The 19,582-nt window shown below is 43.5% G+C and overlaps 1 protein-coding gene across 14 annotated transcripts in view; it reads right to left on the reverse strand.

Annotated features, from left to right (window-relative positions):
• The window catches only part of trio (trio Rho guanine nucleotide exchange factor), an 810,995-nt gene that overhangs the window by 734,207 nt on the left and 57,206 nt on the right, over positions 1-19,582 (reverse strand). For 3 of the 14 annotated variants that reach the window (XM_070095520.1, XM_070095522.1, XM_070095521.1), the window contains exon 2: positions 15,417-15,872. The exons of the other annotated variants lie outside the window; for them this stretch is intronic. In XM_070095520.1, the coding sequence (XP_069951621.1) occupies positions 15,417-15,438 (22 nt within the window). In that variant the 5' untranslated portion in view covers positions 15,439-15,872. The remainder of the gene's footprint in view (positions 1-15,416; positions 15,873-19,582) is intronic. 14 annotated transcript variants of the gene reach the window in all.

The following is a 19,582-nucleotide window of genomic DNA, read 5'->3' on the forward strand; positions in this document are numbered from 1 at the left end:
ACTGGAGAGGTATCATATACCAAAACTGGTGTGGCACCAGGAGACAGCAGGTGAAACTGGAGAAGTCTCATACCAACACTGGTGTGGCACCAGGAGACAGCAGGTGAAACTGGAGAAGTCTCATACCAACACTGGTGTGGCACCAGGAGACAGCAGGTGACACTGGAGAAGTCTCATACCAACACTGGTGTGGCACCAGGAGACAGCAGGTGAAACTGGAGAGGTATCATACCAACACTGGTGTGGCACCAGGAGACAGCAGGTGAAGCTGGAGAGGTATATACCAACACTGGTGTGGTACCAGGAGACAGCAGGTGAAGCTGGAGAGGTATATACCAACACTGGTGTGGCACCAGGAGACAGCAGGTGAAGCTGGAGAGGTATATACCAACACTGGTGTGGCACCAGGAGACAGCAGGTGAAGCTGGAGAGGTATATACCAACACTGGTGTTGCACCAGGAGACAGCAGGTGAAGCTGGAGAGGTATATACCAACACTGGTGTGGCACCAGGAGACAGCAGGTGAAACTGGAGAGGTATCATACCAACACTGGTGTGGCACCAGGAGACAGCAGGTGAAACTGGAGAGGTATATACCAACACTGGTGTGGCACCAGGAGACAGCAGGTGAAGCTGGAGAGGTATATACCAACACTGGTGTGGCACCAGGAGACAGCAGGTGAAACTGGAGAGGTATCATACCAACACTGGTGTGGCACCAGGAGACAGCAGGTGAAACTGGAGAGGTATCATTCTCAGTAGTAGTACCAGTTCCTAGTAACCAGTTACCAGTAACCAGTGTACCAGTAGATGACTCACTACCAACCGTCTCTGCGTGAATCACTGACTGTATTCATATTGCTGCTGACCACAGCAGTATTTCAAACACCCCCTCACATATGGGTACTGTGGGCAGTCAATCTTACGAGTGAGAGCAAGGAGGCAGGTCACGGCTGTTTGGCGCTTCCCACACTATCCGTAATACACGTACTACCAGCCTACGTGAGTATTTCTTTACCCTATCCACGTGTTCGAACCCCACATGATATCATACCAACACTGGTGTGGCACCAGGAGACAGCAGGTGAAACTGGAGAGGTATATACCAACACTGGTGTGGCACCAGGAGACAGCAGGTGAAGCTGGAGAGGTATATACCAACACTGGTGTGGCACCAGGAGACAGCAGGTGAAGCTGGAGAGGTATATACCAACACTGGTGTGGCACCAGGAGACAGCAGGTGAAGCTGGAGAGGTATATACCAACACTGGTGTGGCACCAGGAGACAGCAGGTGAAGCTGGAGAGGTATATACCAACACTGGTGTGGCACCAGGAGACAGCAGGTGAAGCTGGAGAGGTATATACCAACACTGGTGTGGCACCAGGAGACAGCAGGTGAAGCTGGAGAGGTATATACCAACACTGGTGTGGCACCAGGAGACAGCAGGTGAAGCTGGAGAGGTATATACCAACACTGGTGTGGCACCAGGAGACAGCAGGTGAAGCTGGAGAGGTATATACCAACACTGGTGTGGCACCAGGAGACAGCAGGTGAAGCTGGAGAGGTATATACCAACACTGGTGTGGCAGCCCTGGTTTTGAAAGTTCTGACAATCACATACAAGACACTAGATAACATTTATCTTACCTGTCGTCAGTTTCAAAGTTTTACTCCTCTAGTACTCTGGCCTGAGGCCAAACTCCCCAGCTAACAACCTGCTCAACCAGGCTATTGCTGCCATGTGGCCACATGGCACATGTCACCTTTACTTTCTTGAGGTTTCTTAACAGTCTTTACTCCTGTAAGATTTTCCTTTAATTTAGAAAGCCTGGTCTGGGACCGGGTCTCGGGGTGATAATCTCCAGAACCATAACAAATGAAAATGATTCAAGATAAAACAGGTACAAAAACAAGTCAAGTGTAACAGTTTAGTGCGGCGAAGTGTGATCAGTGTCGACATAATTGACAGTATAATAATTTGGACACAACCACAATCATAACATCAGCAGCTGGAGCACATACTGTAAAATGCATCATTTCCGCCAAGCCAAGAAGATGAAGCCAAACTTCCTTCTTTAACAGACATCACAGGAAGTTGTCTCACTCTGAATAATTATTATTGCTGCTGTTGTTGCAATAATGTTGGTAAGAATACCGACAATGTTAGGTAAAAATACACATGTGCAACTAATGCGACATTTTAGTGTGGCAACATTTCGCTCTCCAGGAGCTTTGTCAAGCCGTTACAAACCATCGAGACAAAGAGGGGGAAATATAGGTGCTAGAGTGAGGTACTCTACATCTCCGTCCTTCAGCCTTGGCTGAGGATGAAGTGCAAATGAGGTAATCAGTCCCTCAGACTTGGCTGAGGGACTGATTACCTCATTTTTTGCATAAAGCCACTGGATGGCGAAACATCTACAATAAAGATACACTGATGTTGCACAAGCGCCTAATTCTTCAAGATACCCGATTATTATTGTTAGACGTAGAATTAGCGAGATATTATTGAAGTATACAAATGGAAGACAGGAATAAAGAGGATATAAATAACATACTGAAAATATCTAAGACAGGACTCGCAGCAATGGGTTCAGGCTGGGAAACTTTGGATTAATAGAGGATATAGAAACGCACTGGTTTGGTAATAGAGTTGTGGATGAGCGGAACAAACTCCAGAGTAGGTCACTGAAGCCAGACTCTTGGTTACCTTTAAAAATAGGTGGAAATGAGGTAGTGGACTTGCCTAGCATGGGCCACTAGGTCTGTTACAGTGCTCATCTATTCTTGTATTTTTAATACCGACAAACAGATGATTAAAACGCATGTGCAACAGTTAGGTAGTCTTAGTGTCGAAACGTTCAGCCTGCTTTGTAGGCTTCTTCAGTCGAATACAGAGGTGACAAATATTGTCGACAGCAGAAGCAGTGGAGAGGTAAAGATGAAGTGACGAGTCCGTCAGCCTTGTAGTAGTAGTTTCTAGGGTGGTCAGTCCCTCAGCCTTGAAGTGTTCAGCTCTACAGTCTCCACCGAAGATAACCAGGTGTTGCACACATATCTTATTAACAAGCACTAACAGTATGAAGACCCCCTTGACGAGGTCTTCACATTGTTAGTATGTTAAGTGAGACGGAACACAGGTAAACAATGTCTTCAGGAGGCACTAAGTTACAACTGTTAACTAGCAGTGTGGTGAACCTGGTCAGCCACACCTCAGCTGCTCCACTCATAACCACCAGCAATCATATTTCCTGGGAAACTTTCTACTTCTGACTTTTTTAGGTATGAACGTCTGGTGACATTTTTTTCCAAAATAAGTGTTACTGGCTGGCATCACCACACTACCTTTCTCTGAAAAAACTTCCTCTCATTCTATTTGCTGTTACTCTTTAAATGCTCCTGATGACAAACGGAGAAGTGTGAAAGATCCCGATCTGAAGATTTCTATCCCCCGTGGCTTCTGTTGCATATTGCAATAAGAACAACTAAAAAAAAAAACTATAAAAACACGAAAACCGAGAAGCACTGTCATATAAATTCGTCAGGATCACGTAGCTTTAACAGAGACTGAGCAAATATACGAGTGGGAGGAGCTGGGTTTGTTTGGTGTTGTGGGCACAGGAGTAAATTCTTGGGTAGCTTTAAGAAGGCGTGGTTTTGATAAGGCCCTACCTTGTATGGACCAGTAGGCCTTCTGCAGAGTTCCTCCATTATGTTCTTATGACTCGGCTCTTAATCTCAACCCGTCGATGACTCCCAAAGAAGAATCGGTGTGTGTACTCGTGACCCCACCATCCCTGGCGTGGGATGACCCCACCATCCCTGGCGTGGGATGACCCCACTGTCCCTGGCGTGGGATGACCTCACCATCCCTGGCGAGGGATGACCCCACCATCCCTGGCGTGGGATGACCCCACCATCCCTGGCGTGGGATGACCCCACTGTCCCTGGCGTGGGATGACCTCACCATCCCTGGCGAGGGATGACCCCACCATCCTTGGCGTGGGATGACCCCACCATCCCTGGCGTGGGATGACCCCACCATCCCTGGCGTGGGATGACCCCACTATCCCTGGCGTGGGATGACCTCACCATCCCTGGCGTGGGATGACCCCACCATCCCTGGCGTGGGATGACCCCACCATCCCTGGCGTGGGATGACCCCACCATCCCTGGCGTGGCATGACCCCACTATCCCTGGCGTAGGATGAACCCACTATCCCTGGCGTGGGATGACCCCACTATCCCTGGCGTGGGATGACCCCACTATCCCTGGCGTGGGATGACCCCGCTATCCCTGGCGTGGGGTGACCCCACCATCCCTGGCGTGGGATGACCCCACCATCCCTGGTGTGGGATGACCCCACTATCCCTGGCGTGGGATGACCCCACCATCCCTGGCGTGGGATGATCCCGCTATCCCTGACGTGGGATGACCCCGCCATCCCTGGCGTGGGATGACCCCGCTATCCCTGGCGTGGGGTGACCCCACCATCCCTGGCGTGGGATGACCCCACTATCCCTGGCGTGGGGTGACCCCGCTATCCCTGGCGTGGGGTGACCCCACCATCCCTGGCGTGGGATGACCCCACCATCCCTGGCGTGGGATGACCCCACTATCCCTGGCGTAGGATGAACCCACTATCCCTGGCGTGGGATGACCCCACTATCCCTGGCGTGGGATGACCCCACTATCCCTGGCGTGGGGTGACCCCACCATCCCTGGCGTGGGATGACCCCGCTATCCCTGGCGTGGGGTGACCCCACCATCCCTGGCGTGGGATGACCCCACCATCCCTGGCGTGGGGTGACCCCACCATCCCTGGTGTGGGATGACCCCACTATCCCTGGCGTGGGGTGACCCCACCATCCCTGGCGTGGGGTGACCCCACCATCCCTGGCGTGGGATGACCCCACCATCCCTGGCGTGGGGTGACCCCACCATCCCTGGCGTGGGATGACCCCACCATCCCTGGCGTGGGGTGACCCCACCATCCCTGGCGTGGGATGACCCCACCATCCCTGGCGTGGGGTGACCCCACCATCCCTGGCGTGGGGTGACCCCACCATCCCTGGCGTGGGGTGACCCCACCATCCCTGGCGTGGGATGGATGACTGCCATCACAGTCTGTACCAGCGTCCTACATTGATGGGTTCGGAAGGTCAGGGACTTGTGTTGAAAATGGTGTAAAACACCGACACACGTTGATGATTTAAGACACATGTACAACAGTTAGGTATCTTTACTGTTGAAACGTTTCGCCTGCACAGTAGGCTTCTTCAGTCAAATACAGAGGCGGCAGGTGGAGTAGTGAAATGAAGATGATGTAATCAGTCCATCAACCTTGGTTAATGGACTGATTACATCTTCATTGATGGTTGATGGACTGATTACATCACGTGATACTACTACACCTGCTGACTCTGCATCTGACTGCAGACGAAACGTTTCAACAATAAAGATACTCAAATGTTGCACAAGTGTCTTAATCATCAGGTCAGGGGGTCATCGAGGTCATATCACTGGCTACATGGCACTTTTTCCACCCCTCTACAACGCTACTGCCAAACTAGTACTTTCCTATATACCTTAAAAATCTGAAATTATCCAAGTTTAATCCAGTGGTGAAGCATAATTTACAAGTGGATGGCGGCACCTACATGATAAGAGACAATCACCACGCCAATGATTCAAATATAATTTATTACTTGATCCACATCCGTTCTCTCTGGTCCTTTATTATAGTCATGTGAAACATGAAACCTGTAAGGATCATACAGTTCCTGGTAGATAATGAGGTTAGATCCGGGGAAGAGGATATACCTACAATTCTTTATATCAAAGGTCTTCACCACTAGTCACTAGGCACTTCCTACCCCCCCCCCATTAAGGAATATATGGTCCCTCGAGTGACTATACTTAGTCTATATGGGTTTCTTTAAAACTTTCACTTGCTAGCACTGATTTCGTCACTTGCTGGCATTGACTTGGGCAATTGCTGGCACTGACTTAGGCACTTGCTGGCACTGACATCGGTAATACACTTAATATTTCACTATTTCCTTCCAGAAAATTCTTGTCAATTAAGACAGCAATGTTTACACTTAGTACACAGTTGACACTAACCTCATCCTTGACTGCTTTCTCTCGCTTCCATTAGCACGTTGTTGCTGTAAATTTACATGAAGTCCGTATATGACTTTCAACTTTTATCCGCTTACATTCGTGAGCTGACTCTCCAAACATAATTACGTTGCTCACGTACCTGCGGATTAAGCGGGCTGCCGCAAGTCCTCCTTGCAGTTCAGCTGTTTGGGAGGACTTACCTTGAGATTACATGGCTGCATTTTCAAGAGTTGTTTACTTCTGAGGGATCGAGGTGAGGAGAGACTTCCAGGGAAGTTTGACTGGCCACACTACGTGGGTCGCAGTAAACAAGAGCATATTCAGCTTCCCAAGAGCAGATATCGCGTTTTACACTTTATCTTCACAAGCTAACAGCAGTTAAGAACATAAGAATGGAGGAACACTGAAGCAGGCCTACTAGCACAAATAAGGCAGGTCCTTATAAACAATGTAGGTCTTTATAAAACAAGGCAGATCCTTATAAAACAGGTCCTTATAAAACAAGGCAGGTCCTTATAACACAAGGCAGGTCTTTACAAAACAAGGCACGTCTTTACAAACAAGGGAGGTCTTTACAAACAAGGCAGATCATAACTCAATTCCTAAAAAACTACTATGTTGGTCCTTTGCTTTTTCTCTTCTTTCACCGCACCGGCCGCATCCCACGGAGGCAGGGTGACCCAAAAAGAAAAACAAAAGTTTCTCTTTATAAATTTAATAATGTGTACAGGAGAAGGGGTTACTAGTCCCTTGTTCCCGGCATTTTAGTCGCCTCTTACGACACGCATGGCTTATGAAGGAAGAATTCTGTTCCACTTTCCCATGGAGATAAGAGGAAATAAACAACAAGAACAAGAACTAGTAAGAGAAGAGAACCCAGAGGGGTGTGTGTACAAGCATATGCTTGTACATGCATGTGTAGTGCTTTTTTCTATATGGAATTTTTTTTTCTATATGGGGAGAAAAACAATGTTAAATCTTACGAATTGATTTTTGATGCGCTTGATTGGTAAGCTGCACGGAGCGTTTAGCTCTGTGTACTGAGCCCTCAGTGATTCTTTTTTTCCATTTCTCGACAGATTCCTCAAAACAATTCCTGATCAGCCGGGTTGCGGCACATATGATGGACTGGTTGAACTGCGGAAGGAGGGCACTAACAGCTAGATCGATCAGGCCAGCAACAGGAGGCCTGATCTGAGAGCGGACTGCAGGGGCGGTGACCCTCGGAAGCGACTCCTGGTAAACAAAACACGATGTATACATGTATGTAAACTGTACTAAAACGTATGCTGTACGCTGCACCATTCCTTTTGCGTGCATGCAGGTAGAGTGGACTTGGTGTATGGTACACGTGGATACCTTTCTCGGATCACGCAGCTAGTGAACCGCAGTTATTGTATTCACAGGAAAGCGCTAAGCCCAAGGGCTATACAATAACTACGATATGAAAGACAACGAGGTTTGATCCCAAAACAAGATAATTCCCATTCCTTGGATGAAGAGCCCTTCACCAGCATCAAGTGAGACTCAGTCCAGCGCTTTGGGATCACCGCTCCAAGTTATTCTTTTTTTATTAACAAAATTGGATAAATCATCAATGTACTGCTTCCCTATTTTGTATGACAGTTACAGTTATTCTCATTTGAACACTGATGGGGAAAAGGTAATGGGGGAGGGAGGGGTGTATGAGGGGAAATGTAGGGGTGAAGGGAAAGTGTCCGTCATAGTGAAGGGTGGCCGGTAATACCTTCACTATTAGTGCGAGCATCTGAGTGACAGTATGATTTAAGGGTGCCGTATACACAGCCTACACATACACACACATACACACATACACACACACACACACACACACACACACACACACACACACACACACACACACACACACACACACACACACACACACACAATAAAGCCTCACGGAGCAGGGAGAGATTGGACCTAGCAGCGACCAACGAAGAGGCGGGGCCAGGAACTATGACTCGACCCCTGCAACCACAAATAGATGAATACACATACACACATCTGGTACTGTTGACTACCACTCTTAACACTACCCACTAACTCTCCCTTACTTCCTACATATTTCCCATAGTTTAGCAGTGACCCACTTCCAGGCATCACTGGTAGTCGCTTCCTTGGATCGTTCTAGCGGCTTGGTTCTCTACCAGGCCTCCTGGGTGATGATCTGATCAATTATATTGTCCATGACTAAGACATGTATAATACATGGGCATCTTAAGATATATATATATATATATATATATATATATATATATATATATATCTATATCTATATATATATATATATATATATATCTTAAGACATGTATAATACCTGGGTATCTTTACTGAGAGATGTTTCGCCTACGCAGCAGTCTTTATCAATCATTAACATGGAAAAATAAGGACGAAGCATTTTATACCGGATGCAATGTTAGAAGTGATAAGATGTAGCAACTGAAAACTAGGTCACATGTGACCTGAACTTCAACTGCTGTATCTGTCTGCTTCTTCCACTGGCGCCAGTATAAAAGACTCCGTCATCTGAAGAAACCTGTCGTTATTATGCCTTTGATGTAATAATACAATCTGTCGGTGGTAACAGCATGTGTATCAACTAAGGCACCACATCCCAGCTGATCAAGAACTGACGTGAGGTCCTCATTATGCTCCTGACAACAACAAAGGGTCTTAAAACCAAGAGGAAATTACACAACACAAGTTTCATCCTACAAAAGAGACCGAGGGATCTATCCCAGTGTCCTATCTCAATTTATCTCCCTAAAAATTGAATTGAATTAAATAACTGAAATAAAATTCTTCCCACTCGTCCTTTCGCCCCTTTTACTCGTCTCTTATTTATCTTTCCCTTTCTCCTCTCCCGCCTTTCAGCGCCAACGTCCTCTCCGGCTTCTACCATACAAATGTTAACTTAGTCCGACAAGAAAATGAAAGACGGAGCTCAAAGCTTTTGTCCATATTTCAGGAGTTTCTGCAGCAGAATAAGACAACTCCAGCATCCACCATAACATAATGACTACATACCTTTGTGTTATAACACAATTGTCTTAAATATGTATTATGTGTATAACTAAATGTGTGTGATTACCTCTTCGTAGTTACAACAGAAGAGCTGTATTTACGTTGATATATCGTCAGTGCTTGTAGTTACAGGAGCAGAGCTAGGCTGGTGGTATCCAGTCTTCAGTGTTTGTAGTTACAAGAGCAGAGTTATGCAGGTGGCGTCCGGTCTTCAGTGTTTGTAGTTACGGGAGCAGATCAATGTTGGTGGTGGTCAGTTTTCATTGGTTGTGTTGCATCACCTGCCTGTGTTGTTTGCACCTATTACGTTGCTGTGCGTCCCCCCCCCCCAGCTTACATAATCACCTATTCTGTTTTTTAATCTACAGATGATCAGTACTGTGGGCAGCGTTCACCGCGATATTAATGAGAGGAAACTCACTATTACAAATAAAAAAAAGACTTGTCTCCGTATTCAATAACTGACAGCAATAATAGATCACAGTGTAAAAGCGGATTTTTGGCAGACTTAACCCGTCTAATACCCAAGTTAATTTAGTTTCTACTCCACAGTCTGGCTTAACAAACGGAAAATTAATCGTATCAGAGGTCGTTACTATGTGATGATTTTTTTTTTAAATGGGGTGCAAGATTAGCTGGGGGAGACTAGTGAATTCTTATCTACTCAACGGGTCTTCATCTGATAAAGGTCTGTGTCAAGAGGTATTTCTTCAGTTTCCTAACAAACAAAACATCAACTACTCTTTTAATGTACTTGTGAATACTAGACCGAAGTAATGTTGAACACTAATAACCTCATTTAAGACTGATGAAGCCGTAATCTGGAAAATGTGTAGATAACATCTGTCAGGATTAAGTCAAACGGAAACTCCAAAAACCTATCAAACTGTGATCCTCGGAACAAAGACGAAAAAAAAAATACATATATCACCAAGAAAATATCAGCGTAACATTTAAATTAATTTCGAGGGCGGGAGGTGAGGCAGGTGGTATAAAAATCTCCACTGAAAAATTGTTAACAGCTGAAGCAGCATCAAAGGTCCAAGGCTCGTCAACACTCTCCTTATAATTACAAGACGACTACCAATGCAGCTACGTGAAGAGTTAACTTGAAAAGTTACTATAAATCCTCACTGATCAGCCAGACTGTGCTACTTACAGACGGTGAAAGTACTGTACTCACAAGAATAACAGTCATGAGTATAAATAGTTTAGAAAACCGACAAGATTGATGGAGTGAACACAGACTCTCAGCTGAGGGACTGATTACCTCAAACTTCTTATCTTCCACCTTTCTTTGCACTGGACTGAAGAATCCACTGAGTGGCGAAACGTTTCCAGAATAAAGATTCCCAAATGTTGCACAAGTGTCTAATTTATCAAAAGCACACGTACAAGTACACTGAAAAAAACTTTGGTATTCTGCAATATTTTACCATTTTTACTCGTTTAATAACAATCAGGCACCAGTTTTCCACTAGAGATAATTTTTTGCCATATTTCCAGTCTAAAATAGAAACCCAGAGACAAATCATGGAGTGTAAAGAGATCAAGACTTTTCACGCTCTTTATATAAGGAAAATTACTAACAGATCCTGTATTCAAGAGGGAAACTTAAGGGCACGTCGGTACTCCTTGTCTTGCAGTCATATGCTCATTTTTTCACTATAATCTACCTGGTTACCTGGAGGTTACCTGGAGGTTATTCCGGGGATCAACGCCCCCGCGGCCCGGTCCATGACTAGGCCTCCTGATGGATCAGGGCCTGATCAACTTGGCTGTTACTGCTGGCCGCACGCAGTCCAACGTACGAGCCACAGCCCGGCTGATCCGGCACTGACTTTAGGTATCTGTCCAGCTCTCTCTTGAAAGCAGTCAGGCTGTTGGTGCTAGCAGCACAACGAAGGCACTACAACCCCGCTAATCAGGAACTGGCTCGATCTTAAGAGGCACGTAACTGCCTCTTAAGTGTAACATCATTTTTCCACTATAATCTATCTTGTCCATAATTACTATCGTATTTGCATTGTTTCATAAGGTGAAGTCCAGGATCTTTTCAAAGCTGAGATCCCTACAACACAATTATCCTCAAAGATTTGTTAAGTTATACCATGAATTAAGTAAAGATCCTGGACTTCACCTTACGAAACAGACAAAGTAAATGTGATAGTAATTATGGATATGGTAGATTATAGTGGAAAAATTATGTTACACTTAAGAGGCAGTTACGTGCCTCTTAAGATCGAGCCAGTTCCTGATCAGCGGGGTTGTAGTGCCTTCGTTGTGCTGCTACCACCAACAGCCTGACTGGCCAGGTATCAGCCTGGAGTTCTGGTCTGTTTCCAGTTTCGTTTATAATGCCAGAGGATGACTGGAATAATTCACAAGTGGTCCACAGTTTGGATACTGAACATTAGAGAGGAGTTTGTGTCCGCCGTGAACCATTACCAAGTCTAAGAGGGCTCGAAACGTTCTTCTTAATTCTCTAAAGACAAGAGTCGTGAAAGCACCTTAACGACTGTGACATTTCTCCCATAAATTCGGTGAAGTGTAAAAAGTGTGGGATTCTGCTGCAGCGAGTCAGTAATGGAGTGGTTGCGCACTCCATTACTCCACTTGTTTCCCCTCCGGTTAATGCATTCTGCTGTGCACCTGAGCACCACATCTCACAGTCGTCGTTATTGACATAACTTGTTGTTTCCTCACTGCCTGAACAAACCTTGAGTCACAGCTTCCATGATTCTTCAAGCGCATGATTTTAATTGCACTGGCGGATATTTTCCTGGCATCATTTGAAATGCTGTGCATAACCAAGAGGCTTTTCATGTGTAGCATTAACTATCCATTTTTCTTCAAAAGATGCATCATATGGAAATAAAGAATTCTAATAACTCATCTCGAATAATAATAATAGTAATAATAATAATAATAATAGTAATAATAGTAATAATAATAATAATAATAATAATAATTTTATGCATAACATCTAGCTAGCCTAGTAATTAGCTTTTGTCTCATTATAGTGTGCATAAATACAATAATTAGCTTAATCAACATATAATACCTCTATATCACACATATGAAAGCATAAATGACAAAGGAAAAACACAACGAATCAATAACTACCAACAATTATACTCAACAGCGGCCAAAAATCAATCGTTAAGGAACCGATGTAAAACAAAGTTGCGCAGAATGTTACTTAAATTACCTTTTCTTGGTTTAAATTTAAGAAAATATTAAATAATTTGTATATTAAGAGGTATTCGTATATCAGGCGAAGTAAAATATGTGCTGTAACAATTTAGAAATTATTAGTTTTGTGCGTTTATGACGTATTCTGAAAAATAACTTTTTAAAATGTACAAACTGATAGACTTAAATCTGAGGGTAAAGTGAGCACTTAAGTGAAACAATAGATGTTGATCCTCTTATTCATCAGACCTCCACAACTAAGGTTAATACCCCCCCCCCCACTAAAACAAATTCTAAATTGTAATATAAGGAGACAGACAGGACAATAACAATATTAACTTTCATTTTACGAAGATATGTGAGCACTGAAAGTTAAGAGGGAATAAACTATCAAGCGGAATCACTGAATCAAACATGAAATGATTAAAAATATTAGTCCAGACAGACAAGAATTTACATAATTCGTTGTAGAGTAAACCTGCCTCGAAGAACACTTAGGTAATCATAATTTACACCTGGGTAATACTAGACGTTCTGGTAACAAATTTGTACATCAAAGAATCTCCATCACCTTGACATGTAACTGATGTTACACTTACTACACTACTGATCTTACACTTACTACACTACTGATCTTACACTTACTACACTACTGATCTTACACTTACTACACTACTGATCTTACACTTACTACACTACTGATCTTACACTTGCTACACTACTGATCTTACACTTGCTACACTACTGATCTTACAATTACTACACTACTGATCTTACACTTACTACACTAGTGATCTTACACTTACTACACTACTGATCTTACACTTACTACACTACTGTTCTTACACTTACTACACTACTGATCTTACACTTACTACACTACTGATCTTACACTTACTACACTACTGATCTTACACTTACTACACTACTGATCTTACACTTGCTACACTACTGATCTTACACTTGCTACACTACTGATCTTACAATTACTACACTACTGATCTTACACTTACTACACTAGTGATCTTACACTTACTACACTACTGATCTTACACTTACTACACTACTGTTCTTACACTTACTACACTACTGATCTTACACTTACTACACTACTGATCTTACACTTACTACACTACTGATCTTACACTTACTACACTACTGATCTTACACTTACTACACTACTGATCTTACACTTACTACACTACTGATCTTACACTTGCTACACTACTGATCTTACACTTGCTACACTACTGATCTTACACTTACTACACTACTGATCTTACACTTACTACACTACTGATCTTACACTTACTACACTACTGATCTTACACTTACTACACTACTGATCTTACACTTACTACACTACTGATCTTACACTTACTACACTACTGTTCATACACTTACTACACTACTGATCTTACACTTGCTACACTACTGATCTTACACTTACTACACTACTGATCTTACACTTACTACACTACTGATCTTACACTTACTACACTACTGATCTTACACTTACTACACTACTGATCTTACACTTACTACACTACTGATCTTACACTTACTACACTACTGATCTTACAATTACTACACTACTGATCTTACACTTACTACACTAGTGATCTTACACTTACTACACTACTGATCTTACACTTACTACACTACTGATCTTACACTTACTACACTACTGTTCTTACACTTACTACACTACTGATCTTACACTTACTACACTACTGATCTTACACTTACTACACTACTGATCTTACACTTACTACACTACTGATCTTACAATTACTACACTACTGATCTTACACTTACTACACTACTGTTCTTACACTTACTACACTACTGATCTTACACTTACTACACTACTGATCTTACACTTACTACACTACTGTTCTTACACTTACTACACTACTGATCTTACACTACTGATCTTACACTTACTACACTACTGTTCTTACACTTACTACACTACTGATCTTACACTTACTACACTACTGATCTTACACTTACTACACTACTGATCTTACAATTACTACACTACTGATCTTACAATTACTACACTACTGATCTTACGTTAATCACACAACACAACTAATACCTGCCTGCACTATTTTTTTTACATCTTTATCTAACCAGTCATTTGATTTTCTCATAATCTCGCCTAGTTACTTAATAGTGGTCCACGACAGACCGAAACGTTGCAGTCTCCCCTCCAAAGTGTGATTTATGGAATGTTCCAGCGACAGTATTTAAAATTTTAATTCTTCTTTCAATTATCTCATTAATAGGAGGAGAGACATGATAGACTGCAAAATAATGTGTAAAGAATCAGGTGTGGAGCAAGTACTCTAAGAGATAACTCAGTAAACACAAGATTCATCTGTTTATCCACACAGTCCCTTCATATAGGGGCAATTATGAATTTGAGAAATTCCTGTATAGCATCCCTGGCCATTTAGACTCCTGTGCCTTCGTCAAACTGCAAGCTCTAACAGTCTTGGTGATCAGGCCGTCACTCAGGAGCCGCTTTTAACTGTACTCTAGTTTTACATACACTCATTAGTCAATATTAATAAGACCTTTTTAGATTATTGTTAGTATATAAAAAATGGGTCTTCTCCTCCTTAGGTGATCACAGTTTATCATTTGTAACATTAAGGAGTATCAAGACACTTACCTGTGCTTGCTCTCTCTCTCTCTCTCTCTCTCTCTCTCTCTCTCTGCCAGTGTTACTATTCACACACCATATTTCATGTGAGCTACACACCACTAAGTCAGTTCAAATATAGGTTTAACCTTTACTAAACATGATTCACCTGAACCAGCTTCCACAAAGTTATTCTATACAATGCGCTGCTTTAAGAGTGTAATTGAAAAATTGCATCCAAAACCGACCAGCACAAACTATGTTTTTCCATGTGCTGTTAAACTTATTATGCACTTTTTCAACTTCACTTACATAAAATAGCACTATAGAGAGGAACTTGCGAACTGACTGCTCAGTCCACAAATGATACTTCACGAGAACCTTCACTTACCTGTCCTCTGTTGATGCGACATGTTCGATGGTGTAGGTATCTTCTAGTGTAGTGGGGTGACCTGAGGAAGGTCAGGTCACACATCTGGTCTCGGAAAGCACCTCATGGGTGTGGTGACCTCAGGTCAGGAAGGCAACAGCAATCATCATCCCGAGTAAACACGACACCAACGCTCCACTCACACATCAATATATATATAATTTGCTGTAACAAGTCACTATATACTTAAATCACCAAATGTAGATATCACAAAACTTTCTTGTACTTTCCTTGTGACAAAATATACAAATTTATTATGGAGCCAGACAAGTTGTGATGGCCACTAATAATGTTTCACCTACACAACTTCACTATCTTCTAGACAACACACAATAACACCTATGTATTGGAAGTTCCACTACAGCACCAAGAGGTTCAAGTATCACATTTGTTTTCTCACTACATAACATAGATACACTGAAAGAAAGAACAATACATGTAGCAACGCCACATAGGCGATGATAGTATCATTTTCATTGACAGTCAACTGTTTCCTGACGCACGTCTTAGTCATATGATGAACGACTCCAGTGATGAAGCAACCAACCGCTGGCCCGCCAGTGCTGGGTATCCACATCACATAAAACAAGGGATTACACGGTATGGGTCACAGTATTGTTCTACAGCAGGCACAATAATCAAAAAGGATAATAAACGGCACTAAAGGAGTGGTGGATATAGAACACTTACTGGTCTAAGCTAGATAGGTTCTATTATTCCATCCATTCTCACTCATATACTTGCATATTTTCAAAGTTGCCCTACAGCAAACAAGGGCGAAAAAATCCACCCGCACGAATAAACAGAATAATGGAAGAGAATTTGAACCGTAGTCCCTGCATTCAGCAGGCCCAATGTTGTAACCACTCAGCCATAGACCTTACAAAAGGATGATTTTGCAACCAGCACTTCTAAGGTTTGGTTGTATCAACAGCACCAACTGTGACCCTACTAACCTGTTTCATCCCACAGCCCCCCCCCCCAAATTTTCATAGTGCATTTATTCTCCCGCCCTTCAAAAACCACGTTATTATGAATTATCTTGGAATTATGGACTATATGTTTTGTGGGGGTATGAGAATACATCCACCACGAGATCTGGGACTGTGGCACGAGACAGTAGAGTGACAATTGGTGCCGCTGGTACTGCAAAATCACTACCATTACTTTTGCCTCCTTTCACCCTTCACTTCCCTTTCTATCTCTTGTTCCACTAAAACTACTCTCCCTACTTTCTACCATTACTACTACTACTTCCACTACCATTACTTCTTTTTCTTCCTCTCTTGGTCCCGTCCCTTTCCAGCTCGCCTATATATACTGGCTCTCGTGTCTGTGACACTTTGTAAATAGTCTAAGTCGGACGGAAACGTCGTTGTAAGCTTCTATGTGTGGGTTGTGTATAAAATCAGTATTGTAAGGTCTGTGGCTGAGTGGTTACAACAGTGGGCCTGCTAAACGCACGGACCACAGTTCCCATCCCCATCCTTTCTTCTGTTTATCCACTGATAGTCGTTTTTTACGACGTATCTTGGGTTTAAATTTTGTGTGTGTGTGTGTGTGTGTGTGTGTGTGTGTGTGTGTGTGTGTGTGTGTGTGTGTGTGTGTGCGTGTGTGTGTGTGTGTGTGTGTATGCGTGTGTGTGTATGCGTGTGTGTGTGTGTATATATATATATATATATATATATATATATATATATATATATATATATATATATATATATATATATATATATATATATATATATATATATAAAGAATATGTGTACGCGACAATTCCATTTGTACAAGATGGCTTTTTTTTTTTTGATGATGAGTGTGGCGAGGAAAAAGAAGTGGGGTAATTCGCGTCAATATTCATATTGAGGAGTATACAGAAGATGGTATAACCCCGGTGGAGGATACTGTCACTGAGTATTACATTATGCGCCTGAGCGAGCAACCGGCTAGGACGAGCACATAATCTCCAATTACTGCACAACCCTGGTTGGCTCCATAGCCGGCTCAAGGTCACCCCAGCCGCAACCACACTCCCAGGCTCCTCCCGTGTCACCCACACAAGATTACCTTCAGTCATCAGGTCAGAGTTTGACAGCCACGGGGCACCTTTACGACAGCTCGCGTGCATGCCACAATGATGTAGCAGCAACGCCGCTGGGGCGCTGACCCCCGGGACACCTTCCAGGTAGGTTCCAATTCCTTGTATTAAGACTCCCCTGTTTGAATAGTAACTGGGCACTTCTCCAATTAAAAAAAAAAAAGCTGGGCACTAGTGATGCTGGGACAGGGTACATTATGTGTGAAAGTTTATGAAGGAATCTCTTGCTTGAGGTGACAGCGAACACGCCAGCTGGCCTGGCGCCACTCTCACCTACATTACTGCACCACCTCTAAACTCGCTCCCACTAGGCAAATACAAAAACACTGACATAAATATAAGTGAGTCACTTAAGGTACTTACTACAACTTTCACCCAAGGGTAGTGCCTCAGTTCTAGTGAGCGAAACGTCTAATATATAAGAGCAAAAAATAATGAACATTTCAGCAGACCTACTAGCCCATGCTAGGGAGATCTAACTCACACCCACTCAAAAACTCGTCCAACCTATATTTAAAACTACCGAAAGTTCTTGCCCTGGAAAGTCGTTGAACTTATCTACAACTCTACTGCCAAGCTACTTCCCTATATCCTCTCTATCTTGGTTAGGCATTGCAAGACGTTATTTATAGCCTCTAGATTTATTCCGATTTTCCATTTGTGCACTTCAATCATAACAATGCCTTGAAGCCTATCTTCGTACGAGAGGTTGCGATTGTAAAGGATAAACTTCGCCATCTTTCTATGTTTTACAGAGTATTCATACCCATTCTGAAGTATGGAGACCAGAAGCGAGCAGCGTAATCTAAATGAGGTCTTACCAATGCTGAAGATGGTATGAAATACCGACAAGTTGATGATTAAGACACGTGTGCAACAGATGGGTAGCTTCATTGATAAAACGTTTCGCCTATCCAGTAGGCCTCTTCAGTCAAATACAGAGGCAGCAGGTGTAGTAGTGAAATGAAGATGATGTAATCACTTCATCAACCTTTGATTTGACTGAAGAAGCTTATTGTGTACCTGGAGTTTACCTGGAGAGAGTTCCGGGGGTCAACGCCCCCGCGGCCCGGTCTGTGACCAGGCCTCCTGGTGGATCAGAGCCTGATCAACCAGGCTGTTGCTGCTGGCTGCACGCAAACCAACGTACGAGCCACAGTCCGGCTGGTCAGGAACCGACTTTAGGTGCTTGTCCAGTGCCAGCTTGAAGACTGCCAGGGGTCTGTTGGTAATCCCCCTTATGTATGTTGGGAGGCAGTTGAACAGTCTCGGGCCCCTGACACTTATTGTATGGTCTCTTAACGTGCTAGTGACACCCCTGCTTTTCATTGGGGGGATGTTGCATCGTCTGCCAAGTCTTTTGATTTCGTAGTGAGTGATTTTCGTGTGCAAGTTCGGTACTAGTCCCTCTAGGATTTTCCAGGTGTATATAATCATGTATCTCTCCCGCCTGCGTTCCAGGGAATACAGTTTTAGGAACCTCAAGCGCTCCCAGTAACTGAGGTGTTTTATCTCCGTTATGCGCGCCGTGAAGGTTCTCTGTACATTTTCTAGGTCAGCAATTTCACCTGCCTTGAAAGGTGCTGTTAGTGCAGCAATATTCCAGCCTAGATAGAACAAGTGACCTGAAGAGTGCCATCATGGGCTTGGCCTCCCTAGTTTTGAAGGTTCTCATTATCCATCCTGTCATTTTTCTAGCAGATGCGATTGATACAATGTTATGGTCCTTGAAGGTGAGATCCTCCGACATGATCACTCCCAGGTCTTTGACGTTGGTGTTTCGCTCTATTTTGTGGCCAGAATTTGTTTTGTACTCTGATGAAGATTTAATTTCCTCGTGTTTACCATATCTGAGTAATTGAAATTTCTCATCGTTGAACTTCGTATTGTTTTCTGCAGCCCACTGAAAGATTCGGTTGATGTCCGCCTGGAGCCTTGCAGTGTCTGCAATGGAAGACACTGTCATGCAGATTCGGGTGTCATCTGCAAAGTAAGACACGGTGCTGTGGCTGACATCCTTGTCTATGTC

Source organism: Cherax quadricarinatus, chromosome 50, assembly GCF_038502225.1.
Source record: "Cherax quadricarinatus isolate ZL_2023a chromosome 50, ASM3850222v1, whole genome shotgun sequence".
Taxonomy (NCBI): Eukaryota; Metazoa; Arthropoda; class Malacostraca; order Decapoda; family Parastacidae; genus Cherax; species Cherax quadricarinatus.